The sequence below is a fragment of the Lithobates pipiens genome, unplaced genomic scaffold (genome assembly GCF_037356315.1).
Source record: "Lithobates pipiens isolate NorthernLeopardFrog02 unplaced genomic scaffold, aLitPip1_a1.2 Scaffold_16, whole genome shotgun sequence".
Taxonomy (NCBI): domain Eukaryota; kingdom Metazoa; phylum Chordata; class Amphibia; order Anura; family Ranidae; genus Lithobates; species Lithobates pipiens.
In genome coordinates, this window is record NW_027507748.1 from 423,752,181 (window position 1) to 423,768,505 (window position 16,325).

At 44.6% G+C, this 16,325-nt stretch overlaps 1 protein-coding gene across 2 annotated transcripts in view; it reads left to right on the forward strand.

Annotated features, from left to right (window-relative positions):
- The window catches only part of CFAP47 (cilia and flagella associated protein 47), a 681,345-nt gene that overhangs the window by 125,256 nt on the left and 539,764 nt on the right, over nucleotides 1-16,325 (forward strand). For both annotated transcript variants that reach the window (XM_077482554.1, XM_077482555.1), the window contains exon 20: nucleotides 12,006-12,083. In XM_077482554.1, the coding sequence (XP_077338680.1) occupies nucleotides 12,006-12,083 (78 nt within the window). The remainder of the gene's footprint in view (nucleotides 1-12,005; nucleotides 12,084-16,325) is intronic.

The window sequence follows — 16,325 nt, forward strand, 5'->3', positions numbered from 1 at the left end:
GGACCCCAGGGTATTTGACAAGGAATCGCTGCACGACCAAGTTTAAGACGTGTGCCATGCACGGCACGTGCGTGATTTTGCCCTGTTTCAATGCGCTAAGCAGATTGGCACCGTTGTCACACACCACTTTACCAACTGTCAAATTGAGCGGTGTTAGCCACTCATCTGCCTGTGAACGCAAAGCTGAAAGGAGTGCCGGGCCAGTGTGGCTCTTTGCTTCCAGGCACAACAGACGCAGCACGGCATGGCAACGTCTCACCTGGCATGTGGAATAGGTTCTGGGGAGCTTGGGCGGTGCAGTGGAAGAGACGCTAGCAGCGGAAAAGGAGGAGGCAGCTGAGGAGGAGAGGGAGGAGGATGGAGTAGGAGGAGGAGAAGAAGAGTCAGGCCTGCATGCAATCCGTGGCGGTAAAACCAAATCTACACGGGTGCCACGGGTTACATGCTTGACGGCCGTCAGAAGGTTCACCCAGTGGGCAGTAAAACTGATATACCTTCCCTGCCCGTGTTTGCTAGACCACGTGTCTGTGGTCAGATGTATCTTGGCACCGACACTGTGTGCCAGAGATACATTCACTTGCCGCTGAACATGGCCATATAGCTCTGGGATGCCCTTCTCTGAGAAATACTTCCTTCCTGGGACCTTCCATTGTGGTGTTCCAATGGCCACAAATTTGCGAAAGGCCTCCGAGTCCACCAGTTTATATGGCAGTAGTTGGCGGGCTATGAGTTCTGACAAGCCAGCCGCCAACCGTTGGGCAAGAGGGTTATCCGGCATCATCATTTTTTTACGCTCAAACATTAGGCCCACGGAAGCCTGCCTTTTTGCAGAAAAATGTGAGCTTGGCGTGATGGAAGGTGGAGTGGAGGACAATTGTGAGGAGAGAGGAGAAGGAGAAGTAGAAGACGAGGCTGGACGGTGAGAGCCTGCAGTGTGGCTTTGTGTGTTCCGTTGCTCCCACTGGGCTCGGTGATGGCTGCTCATGTGCCTTCTTAAGGCGGTCGTCCCTAGGTGAGTATTGGGCTTACCGCGACTAACGCGTTGACTGCAAAGATTGCAGATGGCAACGCTATTGTCAGCAGCGGACACGTTAAAAAAAGCCCACACTGCGGAGCCATGTGCCGGTGTCCTGGGAGCGCCAGATGTGACCGTACATGGTCGATGACTCGCTCCTGATACATTTGCAGTCTGCTTTGTCCCTGCTGTGCAATGTAAGTCATTGCTGCTTCTCCTCCCTATCTGCTGGTCCATATCTCCCTCTGAACTCCCCTCCTCTTCCTCTCTTGTGGGCACCCACGTGACATCACTAGACACGTCATCATCAACGTCACCTTCCCCACCGCTATAAGTAGAGATCTCGGAGTAGGCAGCAACACCGGGGACCAACCTCCTCCTTGGGCTGATCTGGGTACTGGCGTCAGACTGCTGAGTAGCGCTTGTTGCTACCTCCTCTTCCTGATCCAATACCAAGAGTGGCTGCGCATCAGAAATGTCCTCTTGATATGGATCGGAAAATAATTCCAGTGACTCAAGCGGAAGGTATGTGGTGGTGGTGGTGGTGGTCGTGTTGTTGGTGGTAGTGTCTTTGGGGGTGCACATAGCAGAGAGTGAAGAAGAGGGTGCAGATCGAGAGGATGAGGAGGGTGCAGAAGAGTAAGGCTGAGCGAGCCACTCAACCAAGTCTGGTGCATCCTTTAAAGTAATTGAACGCACCTTCTGCAACTTCCCACTTTGGCTCAAGCCTGTTGCTCCTGCCCTACCCCTACCACCCCTGCGGAAGGGCCTGCCTCTTCCTCTGCATGTCATTTTTTAAATGACCCTGTGACAAAACTCTTAGTCCCTATACCGCTGAAGGACTGCTGCAGTATAGGTGAGCGGTCAGCAGTGGTGCACGTCAACCCTATCTATTGTGGACCTATAGCGGTCCTTACAGAACAGCAGACTGTACCGCACTCAAGCCTATGTACCGTAGCACCCTATACCAAGTTACCAGTCCTTATAAGAACTTTTGTGGACCAAGCAGGTTGTGTATTAGTGTTTAGCAGACTGTACGTCAGTCCCTATACCGCTGAAGGACTGCTGCAGTATAGGGCAGCGGTCAGCAGTGGTGCACGTCAACCCTATCTATTGTGGACCGATAGCGGTCCTTACAGAACAGCAGACTGTACCGCACTCAAGCCTATGTACCGTAGCACCCTATACCAAGTTACCAGTCCTTATAAGAACTTTTGTGGACCAAGCAGGTTGTGTATTAGTGTTTAGCAGACTGTACCTCAGTCCCTATACCGCTGAAGGACTGCTGCAGTATAGGGCAGCGGTCAGCAGTGGTGCACGTCAACCCTATCTATTGTGGACCGATAGCGGTCCTTACAGAACAGCAGACTGTACCGCACTCAAGCCTATGTACCGTAGCACCCTATACCAAGTTACCAGTCCTTATAAGAACTTTTGTGGACCAAGCAGGTTGTGTATTAGTGTTTAGCAGACTGTACCTCAGTCCCTATACCGCTGAAGGACTGCTGCAGTATAGGGCAGCGGTCAGCAGTGGTGCACGTCAACCCTATCTATTGTGGACCGATAGCGGTCCTTACAGAACAGCAGACTGTACCGCACTCAAGCCTATGTACCGTAGCACCCTATACCAAGTTACCAGTCCTTATAAGAACTTTTGTGGACCAAGCAGGTTGTGTATTAGTGTTTAGCAGACTGTACCTCAGTCCCTATACCGCTGAAGGACTGCTGCAGTATAGGGCAGCGGTCAGCAGTGGTGCACGTCAACCCTATCTATTGTGGACCGATAGCGGTCCTTACAGAACAGCAGACTGTACCGCACTCAAGCCTATGTACCGTAGCACCCTATACCAAGTTACCAGTCCTTATAAGAACTTTTGTGGACCAAGCAGGTTGTGTATTAGTGTTTAGCAGACTGTACGTCAGTCCCTATACCGCTGAAGGACTGCTGCAGTATAGGGCAGCGGTCAGCAGTGGTGCACGTCAACCCTATCTATTGTGGACCGATAGCGGTCCTTACAGAACAGCAGACTGTACCGCACTCAAGCCTATGTACCGTAGCACCCTATACCAAGTTACCAGTCCTTATAAGAACTTTTGTGGACCAAGCAGGTTGTGTATTAGTGTTTAGCAGACTGTACCTCAGTCCCTATACCGCTGAAGGACTGCTGCAGTATAGGGCAGCGGTCAGCAGTGGTGCACGTCAACCCTATCTATTGTGGACCGATAGCGGTCCTTACAGAACAGCAGACTGTACCGCACTCAAGCCTATGTACCGTAGCACCCTATACCAAGTTACCAGTCCTTATAAGAACTTTTGTGGACCAAGCAGGTTGTGTATTAGTGTTTAGCAGACTGTACGTCAGTCCCTATACCGCTGAAGGACTGCTGCAGTATAGGGCAGCGGTCAGCAGTGGTGCACGTCAACCCTATCTATTGTGGACCGATAGCGGTCCTTACAGAACAGCAGACTGTACCGCACTCAAGCCTATGTACCGTAGCACCCTATACCAAGTTACCAGTCCTTATAAGAACTTTTGTGGACCAAGCAGGTTGTGTATTAGTGTTTAGCAGACTGTACCTCAGTCCCTATACCGCTGAAGGACTGCTGCAGTATAGGGCAGCGGTCAGCAGTGGTGCACGTCAACCCTATCTATTGTGGACCGATAGCGGTCCTTACAGAACAGCAGACTGTACCGCACTCAAGCCTATGTACCGTAGCACCCTATACCAAGTTACCAGTCCTTATAAGAACTTTTGTGGAACAAGCAGGTTGTGTGTTAGTGATTAGCAGACTGTACGTCAGTCCCTATACCGCTGAAGGACTGCTGCAGTATAGGGCAGCGGTCAGCAGTGGTGCACGTCAACCCTATCTATTGTGGACCGATAGCGGTCCTTACAGAACAGCAGACTGTACCGCACTCAAGCCTATGTACCGTAGCACCCTATACCAAGTTACCAGTCCTTATAAGAACTTTTGTGGAACAAGCAGGTTGTGTGTTAGTGATTAGCAGACTGTACGTCAGTCCCTATACCGCTGAAGGACTGCTGCAGTATAGGGCAGCGGTCAGCAGTGGTGCACGTCAACCCTATCTATTGTGGACCGATAGCGGTCCTTACAGAACAGCAGACTGTACCGCACTCAAGCCTATGTACCGTAGCACCCTATACCAAGTTACCAGTCCTTATAAGAACTTTTGTGGACCAAGCAGGTTGTGTATTAGTGTTTAGCAGACTGTACCTCAGTCCCTATACCGCTGAAGGACTGCTGCAGTATAGGGCAGCGGTCAGCAGTGGTGCACGTCAACCCTATCTATTGTGGACCGATAGCGGTCCTTACAGAACAGCAGACTGTACCGCACTCAAGCCTATGTACCGTAGCACCCTATACCAAGTTACCAGTCCTTATAAGAACTTTTGTGGAACAAGCAGGTTGTGTGTTAGTGATTAGCAGACTGTACGTCAGTCCCTATACCGCTGAAGGACTGCTGCAGTATAGGGCAGCGGTCAGCAGTGGTGCACGTCAACCCTATCTATTGTGGACCGATAGCGGTCCTTACAGAACAGCAGACTGTACCGCACTCAAGCCTATGTACCGTAGCACCCTATACCAAGTTACCAGTCCTTATAAGAACTTTTGTGGAACAAGTGAGTTGTGAATGTTTAGCAGACTGCAGCAGAAGGGCAGCAGTCAAGTATAATATCCTTTCTATATTTGGAAGAAAGAATATTATACATGTACAAGCCTATTACTGTACCACTGATACCAGTCCTGAAAAGAACCTTTGTGGAACTAATAATAACAGCAAGTCTTTAAAATTACCCTCACTGCCTGACAACACTGCTTCCTTCCTGTCCCTATACAAATTGGCAAAAAAAGAGAACGATTAGTGGTTACTGGAACAGCTCTTTTGTGGACCTTGATAGTAACAGCTAATGATGATGATGATGATGATGATGATGAAAGACTAATCTGGCTGTCCCTGTAGCATACACCGTCCTTTCCCTTTCTCTAAACTAACAAAAGACACTCAGGCTGCTGCAAGAATCAGCAGCACAGCAAACCTATCAACACCTAACACCTATACCAGTCCTGAAAAGAACTTTTGTGTACCAAATAGCTAGTGGTTTATCTCTCCCTACTCCACACAGGAACCTGTCCCTATCTTAACAGAAGAAAGAATGTAAAATGGCCACCGGATCGGGTGTATTTATAGGTTAGGGGGAATGTCCAAGTGTCCATGTGCTGTCATGTCTCAATTGGCTGTCCTGTATCACATGATAAACGTGTCACCAAAGGTTAAAGTTCTTGTATACATTAAACACGTAAGTCCGCCGCGGCGAACGACGGAAAAAGGCGTTCGAACGTGCGGACCGCGAATGTCGGAAATTCGCCGCGAAACGACCGCCGGGCGAACCGTTCGGCCATCACTAAGTATGAGTCTTGCCTTAGGGACAACAGTGTCATCACCCTGTTGTAGTTCACAACTTTTCTTCCCCTACTTTGGATTCATACTCCCTCCACTCTTTCTTCAATATTTAAAACATTAAGTAAAAGAAAAGTGGAGGAGGAAAAATGGGCACTCCTTACTTGTACTGGTCCTATATTAGATGTTTTATCATCAATTCTGATTACTTTTTATTTTTTATCTCAAAGTAATTTCACAAGGGTTAACCTATTGGTTTTTATCTACACCACATTTTCACCTACATGGCTACCTTTCCTCTATATCGCTACCCATTCAGAAAAAATAAAGGTTTTTATTGGCTAAATAACTACACTATATTACCAAAAGTATTGGGATACCTGCCTTTACTCACACATGAACTTTTCTTATGCCGCGTACACACGGTCGGACTTTCCACAATGGGAAATGTTGGATGTGAGCTTGTTGTCGGAAAGTCTGACCATGTGTATGCTCCATCGAACATTTGCTGTCGGAATTTCCGCTCACAAATGTTTGAGAGCAGGTTCTCAAATTTTTCACCAACAAAACCTCTTGTCAGAAAGTCCGATCGTGTGTAAGTCCATTGCACAAAAGTTCACGCATGCTCTGAATCAAGCAGAAGGAGTCGCACTGGCTACAGGCATACCCCACTTTTAAGTACACAATGGGGTTTATTTACTAAAGCTGGAAAGTGCAAAATCAGTCTCACTTCTGCATAGAAACCAATGGGCTTTCAGGTTTTATTACCAAAGCTTAATTGAACAAGCTGTGGTTAGAAACTCATTGGTTTCTATGCAGAAGTGAGCCTGATTTTGCACTTTCCAGCTTTAGTAAATAAACCCCATTGTGTACCTAAAAGTGGGGTATGCCTGTATTTAACTTCCTTTTTAGAGTCCCATCGTACGTGTTGTGCGTCGCCGCATTCTCACATTTGGCATTTTGGGCCAACATTTGTGTGACCGTGTGTATGCAAGACTAGTTTGAGCCAACATCCTTCGGAAAAAAATCCATTGTTGTCGGAAAATCCGATTGTGTGTACACGGCTTTAGTCCTAGGGTTCCAGCTATAATAGCTTCAACTCTTCTGGAAAGGGTGTCCACAAGGTTTAGGAATGTGTCTATGGGAATGTTTGACCATTCTTCCAGAAGAACATTTGTGAGCTCAGGCAGTGATGTTGGACAAGACAATTTATTATAAAGATGTTCTATAAGGTTGAGGTCAGGACTCTGTGCAGGCCAGTCAAGTTCATCAACCCCAAACTCACTTATCCATGTCTTTATGAACCTTGCTTTGTGCACTGGTCCAAATCATTTGGTGGAGGGGGGATTATGGTGTGGGGTTGTTTTTTCAGGGGTTGGGCTTGTTCCCTTAGTTCCAGTGAAGGGAATCCTTAAGGCGTCAGCATACCAAGACATTTTGGACAATTTCATGCTCCCAACTTTGTGGGAACAGTTTGGGGATGACCCTACCTGTTCTAACATGACTGCGCACCAGTGCACAAAGCAAGTTCCATAAAGACATGGATGTGTGAGTTTGGGGTGGAAGAACTTGACTGGCCTGCATAAAGTCCTGACCTCAACCCGATAGAACACCTTTGGGAGGAATTAGAGTGGAGACTGTGAGCCAGGCCTTCTCCTCCACAACAATGCGCTTCTAGAAGAATGGTCAAACATCCCCATAGACACACTCTTAAACCTTGTGGACAGCCTTCCCAGATGAGCTGGAGCTGATATAGCTGCAAAAGGTGGGCCAACTCAATATTGAAACCTATGAACTAAGACTGAGATGCCATTAATGTGCATGTGCACGTAAAGACAGGCACCCCCATACTTTTGGTAACAGTGTATATCATGAAAAAATAATTCTTTATCCCTGTAGTATTTTGAAATTGAAATGGAACATTTTGGCAAAAAAATATATATATTATGAGATTTAAAGTTATTTGAATTGTCCTAAGGGCCTTTATCAATTAGCTCTTGTTCATCTCATAGCTGCATCTCTCCTCATACAAATCAATGGGAGTGCAAACACAGCTTAAAGCAGATTGATGCAGCTTAGGTGGATGTTATGCACAGATCAATAGGAGGTCAAATGTAGATCAAATGCACCAATATACTATGAGTAACATTTATCAAGCAAATTAACAACTCTGTAAGATGCTAATTTGGCTGCCTCTTATTTGGAAAAGTCTTTTACAATAGTTTTATTATTATTATTATTATTATTATTATGGGTAGCCAAGTGCAAGGAGTTCTGGGATCGATTTATCACTAAGAATCAGCAGGGGATCCATGAAGAGATCCCCTGCTGAATCAGAGCAGATGGGAACAGATACCGTATATACTCGAGTATAAGCCGAGATTTTCAGCCTCTTTTTTGAGGCTGAAAGTGCCCCCTCGGCTTATACTCGAGTCGCCGCTGTCTGACTGCTCGATCAGCGTATCGAGCAGACAGACGGCGGACATTAATTTTCAAAAGCCGCGCCTCCTTCTCCGCCTCCGCCTGTGATAGGCGGAACACTGAATTTCCCAGCAGTCAGTGTTCCGCCTATCACGGACATCCGCTCATTCTCATACTACGGACGAGTATGAGAGGATGTCTGTGATAGGCGGAACACAGGCTGCTGGGAAATTGAGTGTTCCGCCTATCACAGGCGGAGGCGGAATTTTGAATTGTAGAATGGCCGCCGAGAAGAGCGGCGATCCATCGGCACGGGACGGAGGAGGCACGGCACGGCACGGGACGGAGGAGACACGGGACGGAGGAGGCACGGCACGGGGGAGGCACGGCACGGGACGGAGGAGGCACGGCACGGGACGGAGGAGGCACGGCACGGGACGGAGGAGGCTCGGGACGACGGCGGCTCGGGACGGAGGCTTGGGACACAGGTAGGCTGGACACACACACAAGGCTGCACGGACACACACACACACACACACACACACACACACACACACACACACACACACACACACACACACACACACACAGGGATGGATGGATGGATACACACACACACACACACACAGGGATGGATGGATGGATGGATGGATACACACACACACACACACACACACAGGGATGGATGGATGGATGGATGGATACACACACACACACACACACACACACACACAGGGATGGATGGATGGATGGATACACACACAGGGATGGATGGATGGATGGACACACACACAGGGATGGATGGACGGACACACACACAGGGATGGACGGACACACAGGGATGGACAGCCATGTCTCACCCTCGGCTTATACACGAGTCAATAAGTTTTCCAGTTTTTTGGGGGTAAATTGGGGGCCTCGGCTTATACTCGGGTCGGCCTATACTCGAGTATATACGGTATGTCTGTTGTGGGAGTTTAACCTACCCATGTTAGGTCTAAGGGCAGGTGTATGTAAACACATGTGTATCCGTTTACATTTTTTTTTTTCTGATCCGTAACTTTTTTTCTGACCTAGACAGACTCTAGTTGTTTGAATGTAATTGGACACATGCCTGTTAATATCTGTCTGCCTGTAAAACTAAGCGTGTGCGAGGGGCTGTGGGTCAGAATTGATAAATGTCCTCCTATGAATGATCTCTGAAGGGTCTCAAATGATCTCCCCTGAAAAGCAAACAGCATTTGTCTATTTACCTACCAAAATGTTTGTAATTCTCTGCAGACAGCTTTTTGGTTTACACCTATCCTGATTTGGCATGACCATTTCCTGGATCCCTGCCCTGCCAATTGGACATAAGTGATATGATGCTGACCTATGTTCAGCTAACTGGAGGTGGGCAGCTGACATAGGAATCTGCACTGCTCAACGGGAGGACTGTAAAACTTTGACCTAGGTATAAATACAATTAAGTGACCTCTTCATGGTAGCAATAGACTTCTTTGCGTTAACCACTTTAACTCCAGAAGATTTACCACCCCCCATGACCAGGCCCTTTTTTGTGATATGGCACTGCGTCACTTTAACTGACAATTGTGCTGTCGTGTGACACTGTACCCAAAGAAAATGGATGTCCTTTTTTTCCCACAAATGGAGCGTTTCACGTATTTATTTATTTTTCGCTGTAAACAAAAAGACAGACAACTTTGAAAAAAAAATAAAACATTTTTTTTTTACTTTCTGCTATAAAACCCATCCAATAAAAAATGGAAAAAAAATCGAATTTCTTCATCAATTTAGGCCAATATGTATTCTTAACCAGTTCCCAACCGGCGCACGCCAATTTACGTCGGCAGAATGGCATGGCGTACAGGTACATCCATTTTTATATGCTGCCCTGCCATCACGTGAGCGTCGCCGGCAGCGCGGTAGCGCGTTCGCGTGTCCCGGTTGGGACACCCCGTGAACTGGTCGTGGGTCCCGCGGACTCGATTGCCGTGGGGATACCCGAGATCGTCTCACGGAGCGGCTGAATGGGGAGATGCCGTTGTAAACAGCATCTCCCCATTCTGCCTAGCAACAAGTGACGCTGATCTCTGCTCCATGTGATTGGACCAGAGATTAGTGTTCACTAACACAAAGCCCAGCCCCCCACAGTTAGTAACGCGCCCCTAGGAACACTTAACCCCTACACTGCCACCCCCTGGTTAACCCCTTCACTGCCAGTGTCATTTACACAGGAATCAATGCATTTGTATAGCACTGATTGCTGTATAAATGACAATGGCCCCAAAAATGTGTCAAAAATGTCCGATGTGTCCGTCATAATGTCGCAGTCACAATAAAAATCGCTGATCGCCGCCATTACTAGTAAAAATAAATTATTAATAAAAATGCCATAAAACTATCCCCTATTTTGTAAACGCTATAACTTTTGCGCAAACCAATCAATAATCGCTTATTCCCTTTTTTTTTTTTTTTTTACCATAAATATGTAGAAGAATACGTATCGGCCTAAACTGATGGAAAAAAATGTTTTTTTATATATTTGTGGGGGATATTTATTATAACAAAAAGTAAAAAATAATGTGTTTTTTTGCAAAATTGTCACTCTATTTTTGTTTATAGCGCAAAAAATAAAAAACACAGGGGTGATCAAATACCACCAAAAGAAAGCTCTATTTGTGGGAAAAAAAAGGACGTCAATTTTGTTTGGGAGCCACGTCGCACGACCACGCAATTGTCAGTTAAAGCGACGCAGTGCCGAATCGCAAAAAGTGGTCTGGTCTTAAGCCAGCAAAATGGTCTGGTCTGAAAGTGGTTAATAAATATGTCCACAGCGCTGTCTAAACCTGTGTATTTAGACCAAGATTCCCCTTATACACAGTATTCTAAAAAAACAAATATAACAATAATTTGTGCAAAATATTAGACAAGTGAAGCATCAATTGTTTTACAATTATTCCAGTCCATATATATAGAGAAAATCTCAATAGTCTTCATAAAGTGCAGTCTGTGCTTGTTATGAACTTGTGCCAGTGATAAACAAAAAGATGTGCACATAAATATGTACTCGGCTACATATTTTTGGTAAACAAAATGCCAATAAGCGTATATTTATTACTCTGCGCAAAAGTTATACTACAAACTATGGGATTTTTTCTCTTACTAGTAATGGTGGCGATCAGCAATTATAGTGGTACTGCGAGATTGCGTCGTACACTAACTGACACTTTTTGGGGACCAGTGACACTACTACAGTGATCAGTGCTAAAAATATGCACTGTCACTGTACTAATGACACTGGCGGGGAAGGGTTTAAACATCTAGGGCGATCAAAGGGTTAACTCTGTGCCTAACCAGTGTTTTAGTGTACTGTGGGCGGTGCTTTTACTAGGGGAAGGTATGGATTCATGTCCCTACTTTGCAGGAACACAGGATCTATGCCTTCCCTACTGACAGAATGATGATCTGCCTTGTTTACATAGGCAGACCGCCATTCTGCCTCTGTGCTGGATGATTGACGAGTGCATGTGCACCCCAGACCCAGAAGTGTTGGATCACTTACTAGGTATGTGATACTTCGCAGCAGTGCCACCTTCCCTCTGAATAAGTAAGTTATACGGGCGGCAAGTGGTTAAAGAAAATGGGCAAAGCGTGCCATAGTTTATTGGTTATTGATAACCATGGTAAAACCTTAGTGTTCCTGAAGGACTTGGTTTATATAACCCCTTTTTACATCTTTCAGCATGCTTTATGGCTCTCAGCTTCAGTTGCATGACATCTAAGGTGTGCAAAGCAAGGTGGTAGATACCCTTTGACCAGTCTCCGAATGGTGTAGTATCTCGGCTCACCAGCACAACATATCTTATTACTGGCCCAAGGGGCAAAGGTTGATAAAACAGAAAATAATTGTGTCACCTGCCTGGCTGTAAAGTATGGCAGAGGTGCCCAGTGGCTGTACCAAATTGCAAATGCCTTGGCACGTAAAACAGTAAACATATTTTATTTCAACTAAGTATTTGTTCTTTTTTTACTGGAATTCCGCTTCATTGGTTTGTTGTTTTTTTCATTCATATGAATAGCCATTTTATTTTATCATTATGCGATAAACACCATTAGAATTACAATCTTGTCCTCTCCATCAGGTGTCAGTGCGGAATACAAAGACTTTAGAACTAAGAATTGGAGGATCGGTTGTGCCACCTGAATTAAATATTTCTGTAGTAAGTATGAGGTTTACCTCAATTTATTTTGACATGTGGTGGATATTTGCTGTAATCCCGTGAGACAACTATTATAGTTTTAGACACTGGTAGCATGTGCTTGAAATACTTACTTAAAATAAATAAGTCACATGGTATGAACACATTTCACACTGGCTGCCTTAGACAAATAAACACATTAGTACATAATTTGGTGTTTGCAGGGATTTAGCTGAAATTGTGTCTGTTCTTCATGGATAACTCCAGCTAGTCACCAGCAAAGTAATATGTGTTCTGAAAACACCGAAAATTCTAACAACAACAAAAAAAAGCGTAATTTACATCTAAATAACATGTCAGGTTACAAGGATAAAACCTAGTTTGTGATAGTGAGCAGTAAAGTAGCACATTATATAGAGTTGCTTATTAAAATTGCCACATTACTGTGAAGCCCAATAGCTTTTGTAAAATGGCTAAAATAGAAATGTAGGCTAAAATATAATTAAAAGCCAAAAATACAAATATAGTTTACAAAATAGCTACTACGAGTATTAGTAAAGTATACTCTATACCCAGAAGTTATAGAATATATTCTCAAAAGATAAATCCAGCAGTGTTTCTTTGCAAAAATAATTGGTAATTCACTTTGATAGCATGCCACATAATCAGTGGTCATGCCACATAATCAGTGGCCATGCCACATAATCAGTATTAATGCCACATAAGCAGTAGTCATGCCACATAATCAGTGGCCATGCCACAAAATCAGTATTAATGCCACATAAGCAGTAGTCATGCCACATAATCAGTGGTCATGCCACATACAGGGGGTCCCCGGGTTACAAACAAGATAGGGACTGTGGGTTTGTTCTTAAGTTGAATCTGTAAGTCGGAAGAGGTACATTTTTTTAAGTGTATCTATTTTTAAGCTTTTTGGATAGCATAGGGAAGGGTTATCACCCCTGTAATGTTTGTTTAGCTGTCTGTGCCCCTGTTCAGAAGATTTCACCTCACTTTCTGTCCCAATGATAATTGGATTTTGAAAATTTTGGGCTGTTAGGGAAAGAAGGATTGGTGATAAAGCATCAGTGGAGACACCTTTTTCCCATATTAACTCTTACAGGAGAGAATTTCCCTTCCTAGGTATAGATTTCCTCTCACTTCCTGTTATCTCCCTCCGTTTGTAAGTAGGAGTCGTTTGTAAGTCGGATGTTTGTAAGTAAGGGACCCCCTGTACTCAGTATTAATGCCACATAATCAGTGGTCATGCCACATAATCAGTGGTCATGATACATAATCAGTGGTCATGCTACATAATCAGTGGTTATGACACATAATCAGTAATCATACAACATAATCAGTGGTCATGCCACTTAATCAGTGGTCAAGTGGTGTATGCAGATTCTTTACCGCAGCTTCAATCCCCCACCCCCTATCCATCCTTCACACCACCATCTTTAAAGGCCTTTGGGGGTATTTGGGACCTGGCAAAGACCAGCTCAGCATCTGTGCGTGCGCAGGTTTTTTTTTTTTTTGTATAGGCGCACAATTGATGCCAGTTCCTGGTATATGAGCATGCTAATTACCCACAGAGTTTATGCACAAGCACAGAAAATCCATGCATGCACAGATGCACATCACACAGCCTCCTGGATAGTTGTGTAGTAGCAATTCTAGGAGACAACGGAGCCTGGCCTAGGCCAAAAAGCAGCTGATTGCAGCACAAAAATACACAAAAGATAAAAATGATATATATATATATATATATATATATATATATATATATATATATATATATATATATATATATATATATATATATATATATATATATATATATATATATATATATATATATATATATATTTTTTTTTTTTTTTTTTGTTACATTTTTGTTGGTTGAGGACCAAAAAGTGAAAATGTTGTTATAAGGAGTTAAGTTCTGCTTTAAGGCTCATTGTTCAAGCAAAATTGGCTGTCTCTGCCTGAATGTCAGTACCTCAAAGCCTTTTCCACAGATACTATGTGACCAAAACCTAAGTTCTGTCCCATGTCCAACAACCAGGGGAAACCCAGTGTCCCATTTTGAAAATCAGCAAATCTAAACAATATTATAGTTTTTCTCTTTTTAGTATAACCTGTTGAATATTGTTATACATGGCTCAAACGATGGCCATCATTTTTATACCAAACACACCTAAATAATTTGTGTCTCTCCTTTTTACAGATTTTAATTAATATAACTTTTTTCTGACTTCTTATTAACCACTAGTAACACTTGTAGTAATTAATGAGCACCAATAAATGTCATGTAAGTCATTTCCAGTTGCTTTATTGGTATTCATTATTGTACAAAATGGATTTGACATTTTCGGTTCATGGTTTTTATTTATCATTTATAAAGGCTATCAATACATCACACTTTTTCCGAAACAGCCTAATTATATCTTTACGAGATACACACCTGACATTTAAGATTTGAAATATTTGGCACACATGTTCATTTTTTTAAAATATTTTCACAACTTATATTTTGTGTCAGTTCCCTGATTTCATAATGAGCAGAGCCATCACACCTATTTCTGTACTTAAGCAAATGATGATAATAATAGTTTTATGGGATACAGACACAAGGTATCTACATTTCTGGAGGAAAAACAGTGCTCTAAAAGAGGTGGGCAGGTATTGTAGGAATTACCCTTATGCCCCATACACACTATCAGATTTTCTGCTGATTATTTTCCTTCAGATTTACCAAAATCATATAATATGAGGTCAAACCTTAGGAGTTTCAATTTTTATGCAATCACACAGGCCCTTGCACTACATGGTTTTGGTAAATCTGAAGACAAAAGTCCGCAGAAAATCTGATAGTGTGTATGGGGCTTTAGCTATGACATTTTTGATGTACTTTGGAAGGATGATAAGACCTTTCCAATTAAGTTCCACCCCAGTACTACTGAGCTGCACCCCTATTGCATAAGGGCAATGTATAGATATGTAGCGCACCCCCTAAGGAGCCGCACTTTAAATGGGAACCCCCACCCTGCACAGCCAGACACACCAAATTCTCATAGTCTCCCAGAGTCAGAAAACAGTCCAGCACTTTGTTTTGTTATTTTATTAAGGGATTAGAACTTGGATGGGGAGTAGAAGTATTATGGGATGCCTACTTGATTTTAAACAACTTCAGGGACAACTTCTCCTATATACAGTCTACAGTATATACACTCCCTACTTCCTCCAGCACGCTTGCTTGCAGAATTGCCAGCTGGCACACTGCTTGTAAATCTGACAAAACACTCACATTTATAGCAAAAGCCTGTTATAGGCAGGAACCTGATGCCCCTTTAAGTGTGCAGCAAAACTGCAGTGTCCAGCTTGATCACTCCTGTTGCTACTTTTCCCAGAACCACCTGGCTGACTTCTCTGGAGACCTCCTAGACTTGCTGACCTGCTTACGCTCTCCTCTCCTTGCTTCTGTGCCTCCAGGGACATTGTGTTGTAGAGGATCCCTCCAGCACCTGAGCCCCAGGCCCGAGGTCACCACCCAGACTAGGTGGCACCATCAAGGGCCACCTACAGCCTCCTCAGCACTCCGTCTCCATCTTCCACCTGACTGCCCTGCTGGCATGACCCATGAGTATTTATGAGGTACCTGCCCCCTGCCAGCCCATTTCACTGGGGATTGGCTGGGGCCCTCATCAATACTTTAAGTAGCTCCTCCTAGACTCCACCCTCTACTTCTGGAAGCTTTTCCAAGGTTCCAGAAGCAGTGGGAGGTACCAGAGATGCTGCTTGCTGAGTCATCCAGCCTATCTGAGTCACTCATCTCTGACCCAGATGCCAAATTTTCCTACATTAACAACTATATACACTAGCACACTAACACCCCTTTCACACTGCAGCACCTCTGCCGTTAGCACTAAGGCTGCTTTCACACTGGGGCGGTATTCAGGCGTTACAGCGCTAAAAATAGCGCCTGTGTAGCGCCTGAAAAAAACCGGCCCCTTTCACTCCAGTGTGAAAGCCGGAGGGCTTTAACACTGGAGCGGTGCGCTGGCAGGACAGTGAAAAAAGTCCTGCTAGCCGCATCTTTGGAGCGGTGAAGGAGCGGTGTATTCACCGCTCCTAAACCGCTCCTACCCATTGAAATCAATGGGACAGCGCGGCAATACCGCCGGCAAAGCTCTGCTGCAGCGGCGCTTTGCGGGTGGTTTTAACCCTTTTTCGGCCGCTAGCGGGGGTTAAAACTGCCCCGCT